Raw genomic sequence first — 9,518 nt, 5'->3', positions numbered from 1 at the left:
CTAAATTTACCTCTTTGCCTGATACTGAGCCTGTCTCTTATACACATCTAGATGTGTATAAGAGACAGGTATCTACAATATTAGTCTATCAGATTAATCCATCAGCCAAGTGTTTCTAGAGATAAAAATAGGTTTTTATGTACAGCGCTTTGATCTTTTTTTTGTAAAGGTGCTATATTAATGCTTTATAATAATAATAATAATAATAATGTCACATAAATGAAACTCAGGAAAAAATAACGTTCCAATCCACAAAGACCTTCATTTCCTGTCCTTCATCGCTGCCTTGAGTCTGAGGCTGTGAGTCCAAGTCATATTTAAATAAATCCATAATGTACCTGAGGTCAAGGTGAGCTTTCCCACACTTCCTTTTCCCATGCTTTAGGATCCATTGAATCAGTTTAGGTAGATTTATTGCCTCGATTTCCATCTTTCCAATTTTTTGTATGATGCCTAAAGTTGTCTAGCTATCATCAAACCCAAAAAATTTAATATTCTTTGTTGGAGTTTTGTCAGCACCTAACCTGGGCTTCACCACAAACTTTTACTGTAAATTTTTTTACTGCACCTGTCAGACACCTCCCACACCCCCCCCACCCCCGCGAATGTATATCTTAAAGACACCAATGATTCCCACCGACATTTCTATACATCTCCGCATTTTGCAATTATTTCCTCGCTGTTCTATATTTGAAAAGTTATTAAAATCTAGTTGGCTATAAGGAAGAAAGTTCTATTATTAACACATTAACCATGTCAAATATTTATAGATTAATGTGTATTATATATTTAAAAAAATTCTTCTGTATGTTTTTTTTTTGTTTTTTACAGGTTAGTGGTTTAGAGAAAATTCACTCCGATGTTAGGGCTTACAGACGATTATTTTTTTTCTAGACAAGCCATAACCTGTCATTTTGTACTTCACTGCATTGTCATTTATAATTTTTGTATTTTATTGTTGGTGTTTTGAATTTATAATAAATTTAAAATATTCTATTTCTTCTTATTTTCAACACCATTTGTTTGAATTGTTTTAGAAATGAGCTGAAAGATTACATGCATCTACTGGTACGTAATTTCAACGGAAACAGCATGGAAGGACTGATGTGTCGGAATTACATCAACATTAACTGGGACGGAAACCTATTTGATTGCGATTTCAACCAGCAATTGGACATGCCGATGAGAAAAGTGAAAAGTCAAGGTGGCCATTTCATTCTACTGAGATAATATACAGTTATACACAGGGGCGGATCCAGAGATGTCCAAACCGAGGGGGGGGGGGCGGAAATTTGGGCCGATCGAGACAACAATGACCCAGGGGGTCCGGGGGCATGCCCCCGCAAAATTTTTGTGTTCTAGACGCCCGAAAATAACATTTGAGGCGTTGTTGCGTTTCTTTTGCGTTTGTGTTGCTTTTCTTTTTTTTACCTCCCAAAAGGGGAGGGGCTGGGGCCGGGCCGGCCCCCCCTAAATCCGCCCCTGATACAGCTCTACGTGCAACCACTCTCTATGCGACCACTTCTCTGTGCTACCACTTGCCTAAACCCTCTTTTGTTTCGTTTTGTGTCCAGGGGCCTAGCCTCAGCAGGGAGTTATGTCTTGAAGCTCCCTGGAGCTGAAATATTCTAGCATGTACGTGGTGAAAGGGGTTGGGAGGTGGATGGTTGGGTTTATCAGAAGGGTTCGCTTTAGAAAATAAAGGTAGCAATGGTTTGACTGGAATTTGAAAAATAAACTGTCCTAAATTTACCTCTTTGCCTGATACTGAGCTATCTGTACTAATATAATGCTAATTTAATAAAATATTTTATAATGTAGTACAAATACCTTTTCTTTTCTCCACAGGTAATGCTTCACCAAATGAACATACCGGCAATAGAGGGCCTTCCATCTGGGACATCAACTCAACATCTGAAGTGGAGGATCTGAGAATAGTGACCGACAGTCATTGCTTCGGATGTACTGCTGGATTAGGATCTAGCTGTCAAGGAACTACTGTCTAATTTGATTGATTGATTGATTGATTGGCAAAACTAACACAAATTGATTTTACAGTACTACAATGTGTTTGTAACTATGTTATATTTTATATTTTCTTATGAATATCAAGAAGTATATTTTTGTATAATTATTGTAAATGAAAAATGTTTTACACCTGAATGCGACTTATCTGAGAGAAGTGCATACAGTAGTTTAGAGTGGCGTGATTATTGCAAATTTCGACTGATGTGTAGCGCAAGGACGATTTAGGGGTAGAATGAATTATGAGGCCCCGATATGCAAGTGTCAACAATGGAAGAGGGGATGGTATTTGAATGAATACCTCCCTACCTTAAAATATTTATGAATTTTAAGGCTAAAAATACCTATACTAATGGGATGCCATTGAGCCAGGAATTTGTATTCATGTATATAAATGTTGTCATGGGAGTACACATAATTTAAAACTAAGGAAGTATATTTTATTAATTTATTAGTTTAGGGTGTTGGACTGTAAGGCTCTGTAGTTGTGACTGTAGGACGTGTGGGTCGTAACAGTGTTGCTAGGTAATCCAGGTAGCTATAATTTGAGCGTGACGTGTGCATAATCGAGGGATGCCTTAGAAATACACCTGCCCTAATTCTATTTAATTAACAATAGTTCGATGACGTTAATTTATGCAAACACGTGTGATGCGAGTTGCATTGTATAGGAAATACAGTTAGGTTGGTCACTGGACAGAAAGATCCCATATCGGCACCGTTTGTGTGGAAAGGCATATGTTAGCCAATGCGGAATGGTACTGCGTGTTGTGCGAGATACAACCTGGTAGTCAGTTTTAGCACTGGATAGCTACTGGAATATAAATCGTGGTTGAAAATAGATCGTCTACCGATTATAAATGCTCAACAGCAAACTCGGACATTGTATCTTTTCTTGTATAATTATTAACATATGTATTGATATAGCCCATGTATGGTATTATTCAATTGCTAATTGGAATAATTATTAATGTATATTCATATATTGATATAGCCCATGTATGGTATTGTTCTATTGCTAATCAGAATAATTATTAATGTATATTCATATATTCATATAGCCCATGTATGGTATTGTTCTATTGCCAATCGGAATAATTATTAATGTATATTCATATATTGATATAGCCCATGTATGGTATTATTCTATTGCCACTCGGAATAATTGTTTATGTGTACTCATATATTGCCTATGTATGGTATTAACTGGCCACTCAGTTATAGTGAGGTATGATTCGTCTTGGTGAACGTAATAATTTATCTTGTGAGACGTTAAAATAGTTTGTTTGGTTCAGAAAACATAGTCAGTGTATAGTCCGGGTTAAGTAACCGGAGTATTCATAAGAATATCCATGGTAGATTTGTCTTATGTGGCACGTTGTTCGGCTTGATCAACCGATAATTATAACCATTAAACTATTACATTGACTACTTTGATGCTGTGTCCGGAGTACTTTGTTTTTATTATCTAGCATCTCTGAACGTTATCTTCCCTTTTTGAACCATACGTGACAGTAGTAGAGTGCTAGCTGTTAGTGAGAGGGCCCCCGGGTCACTAGGGTGGTTGGTCCCTTTAGACTGTAGGCTCCGAGAGCCCATAGGTGTTACGCCACTGGACTGATGAATATATTACCCTATCCTGTAATAATGGGATCATGCTTTGTGCATAGGCCTACCTTACTTAATACAATGTTATTTTTTAGAGAATGTGGCATTTTAAGTGCACATTGCACTTAAAATCCTTTTCCTTGCATATCGCAGTTCAATTGGCAAGGCACCATCTATTTATCAGACTTAATACCTCCTTACATCTCTTTGATCGATTGATTCTATGCAACTACTCAATACTTTAGGGGCGTAACAAGAGATCTTAGGGCACGCACGCATTTGTGTTGGCAGCACCCAATTTATGGAACCATATACCTGAACCTGTTATATAAGATGTCATTGTCTCTCAATTGTTTTAAAAAAGCACTTAAAAAGCATCTTTTCAGCTCTTTTTAACCATTATCTTGTCGTCTCTGGACTCATTTCTTGGTGGCCAGTTTTGGGCAGTGCACAATAGTGGAGCCAAGTGCTTATCCTAAGGTGGAAGATACTGGAACCCAGCATACTGTCTAACGTGTGACAGCGACGCTGTTTTCGTTATCAGATGGTGGAGTCCCATCCTGGTCATCTGTGCCAAATGTCACTATAATTGGTATTCACGTTTCTTTTGTTTTTTATTGATTTTTTTTTAATTTACCTTGGCTTATAGCTCAGACCATGCTCAGACAGGTGAATGCTCCATTATAAATGTTCATTTATTATTATTTTTATTATTGCATCATAAATAATACTAGGTTTTATGTTCTTATTTTATATATTTTATTTAATTCATCCAGACTTGCATAATACTTAGTCCAGTAAAACAGATCACAACTATTTTAGTTGTTCATGGCATTGTAAAATTAACACTACATTTTCCCTATTTAAATCTATTCCAAAATTTTTTAAATTTTATTTTTTGTATGCAATATTTTTATTTTTGATTAGATATAATACAGTAAACCTTACTATTTCCTTTTATATACTTTTTTGTGTTAAGAAAGAAAATAAGTAAGCTTATTATTTTTCGGAGGCTCCTCAACAGTGGCTAGTCCAGAAATGTGCCACAGCAGGGTTCGAACAAGGGGCTGACTAGAGCCTTGATCAGGGTCCTGGAATAAAAATTCATGGGTTGAGATTTTATGGCTTGGTGTGGCTTTTAGACCACAACATAAGGAGTTGCCAATAAAAATAAAATTTTGGTTAGGCAAATTAATATTATTCTAGATAGTATTTAATATTTCATATCAATGTAATTATTCATTAGTATAGTACTTCATAAAGACAAGTATAACCATGGTATAACAAAACCAAATAAAGCAAGATGAAAATAAATGTCTATGTTTTCTTTATTATCATTTCTGAATAATGACCAATTTTCTGATGTAAAGGCTTACAGATACTTGGGAATGTTTAAAGCAAAGAGAAAGGTTTCAAACATATTACCAAAACCAATCTGTATTGGGATTCTTAAAGCAGACATTGTGCTATTATAAAGATGTAATTCCATTGCTTTCATTGGTTGATCTTTTCAGATGCATTGTGGGATGCGTTGGTAACATGTTCATGTTTGATGTTGTCTTGGCGTAGTCCTCAAAATGCCCCTCTCTCTTTGCTTCTAACATGTATTAAATTCTCTCTAATAGAGACATCACAAACAATGGATATGAAATATATATATAAAATGAACGCAAGCCGATGTTTGTAGTTGAGTTAGGGAAGTTCATTCACTCAGAGCTAATGTCCTCCGATTGAACCAGCTTATTCAATGTCACAATCCTACATAACAATGTTAATATTTACATTTGAAATTAAAATTCTATTGAAACTAATATGCTGTATCTTCTTCCCAAACTGTACAAACACTCAAATGTACAAAATCAGACATTAAAAAAAAACCAAAAAAAAAAAACATTTAACTGTCTTCAGTCATATCAATACTACTGAAATAAAATAGTTTGATGTTATATATAAAGTTTTGTACATTTCTGAAAAAGAAGAAAAAAGCACTAACAAATAAATAATATAGATGTATAAAATTAAGACAGATATTGTCAGTAGTTTTGTTGAACAAGGTACAAGAATTTAAAAATTTACATGATTTGATTTCATAAACATGTACAGTATTAGAAAATAGTAAAAAATAAACTAGAAATCTAGTAGAATGGAAAAGTTATTTATTCTATCTATAAAATAGATGACAATGTTTGTAAAAACAAAAGCTAAAAAACTTTTTTTTTCTTTTTAAGACGGGCATAGAGTTTCAAAGAAACCTTATTTACAGCCAACCCTGCACCTCTGAATGGAATTTTGTTCGTTATATTTTCTAAAATCTACATCGGAAGACAAACCTACGGCATGCAAAATCTGTAATAACATAATCTCATCACAGCTAAACTAAGATTACAAACATGTTTTTATATTCTTAAAAACAAATAAAATTGTTCCAAGCCCAGTTAAGGCAAGTTCAGGCAAGCTATCCAAGAGATGAATACTATTAACTTGTTGTGAGTTGTGAGACATTTTACTTCCTAGTTTGCAGATACAAAATACAACTGAAAAACATTCCAACAAGCTGTAAGAAAAAAATATGAAAGGGCGCCCTCACAATTTGATAGTTTACTTACAGTATATCAATAAAGCAAAAGATAGTTATAAACTATGGTTAACTCAGTTGTTAAAAAAGCAGGAATTGTAAATTTAGATGTTAGTTAAACTTCAGCAGTAGATGGTTAATATACAGTTGTACCGATTGTACCCTACCTACTTCAATGTTAATGTCCACCGAGAAACGCATACCCTACCCTGTTACCTATCTCACACACACATATCCCCATTCCTGCAACCTTATAAAAATGTTACTTTCCAAAACGTAAATAGAACACCAAAGACACCCGGTAGAAATCCTTTTTATTTTTTTTGCGGTTATTAGTTGGCTTTCGGATTAAAGTTGCAAGTTGTCCCGATTACTAGTGCAGAAGATGGAGAGATTCCGGTTTTGTTTATGCAAATTCGCCTTGATTTCGTATTTGTGTGTAGAGAACCATGGCAAACACCATGCCAAGAATCTGTTGAGAAGGAACATATATTCTCATCATTATTAAGAAAGATATGTATTTAAATTTCCATGCATCTACGTTACAATTTTTGCAACTCATCCCTCTATAACTGTTGAAAACTAAACTCCAAGATTTGTTTATTTTGGGTGGGACAATAAGGTCAACAGACGCAGATTTACCTTCAACTTAATATACAGCATGCAGGGCATAGGCTGATTTTGGTCGGGTGAGTGGAGGGGGGGGGGACAAAACAGTCTGGGGTGTGAAAACTTCATGTGGTCATTTTTAGTGTTCTAACTGATACATTGGAATTAACTTGCCACCATGGGGATGGGGGAGGGGGTGGGGGAGTGCATCCACACCTCTAAGTCCATGGCATGTAAAGGAGTTAGAGTCAGAATCCAGCAGCTGTAATCCAAGGGCTCGAATTCCCAGGAACCTCCTCAAGTATTCACTGAAATTGTATTATTACCCTCACCAGTCTGATTGGGTCAATTTATCAAATATTTCCCTATCGAAATATTAAATTTTCCGCCAATTACAAAACTTACAACTGGTTGCAGATGTTGAGTGGTATGTTTAATGCACAAACATTAATAACATGACCAGGTATACAAATCATTTCAGTTCATTTTTTTCTTCTACTCATTTGACAATTCAACAATCAACATTTTCATGACAATCACACAACATGCATGCATTATCCTCTTTATTATATCAATTTACTTGTTTTTATAATTATTTAAATTTGCATTTAAATGACAAGCACATGCCATAAAAAAACACTTGAACATCAAAAATGATTGGAATTTTTAAATTATATTTTGTAATCTCTCATGCAACAACACCTGAGCAGGTATAAACAAAATATCAAATTTCATCAAACCAATGAATTGGATTTAAATATAGATGATTATTCATGCAAATCACACAATTTATGACCATACATGCATGCGCATTCCTAGGCTCACAGTATGAAATGAGTTGAATGACTGACTACTGTTCCGCTCCCTTCACTTGGTAGTACAGGATTAGTGAGAGGGCTAGGCCGACTATCTGTGGAGGAGGATGAGTTATTGAAATGTTACTTGCATCTTGCTCTTAATACCTCATGGCTCCATGCAACAAGTGATGACGTTCAGAAAACAAGTGATCTTTCTGATGAAATTCAACAGAGGGCGGTGATATTATGATGACATTCAGTGGAGGGTGGGATGTAAATCAGAAGGGGTAGCTATTCTGATGACTATCCAGATATTGAGAGGGCTAGGCCGACTCGCTATTCAGAAATTATTCTCCTGAAGACGACTGAAGCAACTCAATTGAAATGTCAAAATATTCTCAACCAACAGCAACAGTTCTTTTCAGAACTATCCACGTGGTGTACCGCAAGCATTAATATATATTCTGATGAAGTCCAACAGAAAGAGGGAGTAATTTTCCTGATAAAATTCAGCATATAACAACAACAGAGGGAGTGACAATTCTGATGACGTTCTGTTGAAAACAGTTACGATGTTCAGCAGAGGGGGACTTTTTCTGATGAAGTTCAGTAGAGGGAGTCACCATTCTGATGCTGTTTAGCAGAGGGGGTAACTATTCTGATAAAGTTCAGTAGAAGAATAACTATTCTGATGGAAGTCCAGCAGAGGGGTGAATATCTTTCAACAGTTTAAAAGATGGATAACTATTCTGATGTTCAGCAAAAGGGTGATTTTTCTGATGAAGTTCAGTAGAGGAAGTAAGCATTCTGATGCTGTTTAGCCGAGGGGATAACTATTCTGATAAAGTTCAGTAGAAGAATAACTATTCTGATGATGTCCAGCAGAGGGGTGACTACTCTAAATGCATCCACAGATTTGTTCCCTGTCAGAAATTCCTAAATGTAGACAGTGAATTCATTCTAAAAACATTAGCTTATTTAGCAAAGTTTTTTCACTCAACATAGTTTATTGTTATGAATTCCTATCAATATTTATACACTCTATTCTCTTCTTCAAATCGGTTTACATGTCTAGAATGGGCAATAACTTACTGGGGCTACTTAATAATAAGTTACACTGATGAAGCTTTGAGTACAAGACGAAATATTCGTTCCCTGAATAAATTATAGTGTTCTACTGTCTAACTCATATTAGAACACACACGGACCAATATGACTATTATTCTGTGTATTTAAGTTGCCCAAACTTAGTCTCTATCGCTTCATTTGAATATCCTAATTGCTAACACATACATAACATAATCTATATCTAAGCTAGTTATGTATGTGACAGAGCATTTGAAATTATTGTACACATGTTAAAGAAAACCATTTACCAGAAGTGAACAATCAACCCGGAACAAATAGGAAAAGTAAAGAGAAATGTGTTTGTGTTATGACTATGTGCATATAAATAGAGATGCAAGAATCATATGAAACCGACAAAGTTTAATATAAAAAGCAATTAAAGTTCAAATAAACATCAGAAATACAAATTATAAATTGATTACATTTCCAGATGAATTCCAAAAATCTAGTACAGTAATGGTTAATTTTAGTAACATCAATAATTTCTGAATAACAATCTATTGATAATCAATATAACATTTTAAAATTACTAATGAACATTATTGAATTCATCATCATTACTTTAAAATTAACATAAATAATTATTATTTTATCATTGTTATATATGATTACCTTTTTATTATTATTAATTGTACAATCATTATCGACATTATATTTATGACTATTATACATTATCATTAAAACTATCAAATCAATTGTCAATTGTCATCAATGTCCTTACCATTTCTGTATCATCATGTAATTAACAATATCATCAATGTATAAAAATTAAATAT

At 34.5% G+C, this 9,518-nt stretch overlaps 2 protein-coding genes across 5 annotated transcripts in view; one reads left to right on the top strand and one right to left on the bottom strand.

Annotated features, from left to right (window-relative positions):
* LOC117117998 overlaps positions 1–5,510 on the top strand; it is an 18,824-nt gene extending 13,314 nt beyond the window's left edge. Inside the window, exon 10 of the mRNA XM_033262492.1 lies at positions 2,008–5,510. The gene's annotated coding sequence lies outside the window, so the exon portion shown is untranslated. The remainder of the gene's footprint in view (positions 1–2,007) is intronic.
* LOC117118000 (tetraspanin-9-like) overlaps positions 4,944–9,518 on the bottom strand; it is a 44,276-nt gene continuing 39,701 nt past the window's right edge. For 2 of the 4 annotated variants that reach the window (XM_033262495.1, XM_033262494.1), the window contains exon 7: positions 4,944–6,680. In XM_033262495.1, coding sequence (XP_033118386.1) covers positions 6,615–6,680 — 66 coding nt within the window. In that variant the 3' untranslated portion in view covers positions 4,944–6,614. Of the gene's footprint in view, positions 6,681–7,642; positions 7,728–9,518 lie in introns of all 4 variants that reach the window. The other 2 variants (XM_033262496.1, XM_033262497.1) reach the window with 2 other exon arrangements.

This window comes from Anneissia japonica, unplaced genomic scaffold, assembly GCF_011630105.1.
Source record: "Anneissia japonica isolate Jap-2015-1 unplaced genomic scaffold, ASM1163010v1 scaffold785_len581690_cov155, whole genome shotgun sequence".
NCBI lineage: Eukaryota > Metazoa > Echinodermata > Crinoidea > Comatulida > Comatulidae > Anneissia > Anneissia japonica.
The sequence above is the reverse complement of the archived record's forward strand: the minus strand, read 5'-3'. Positions and strand labels throughout refer to the sequence as shown.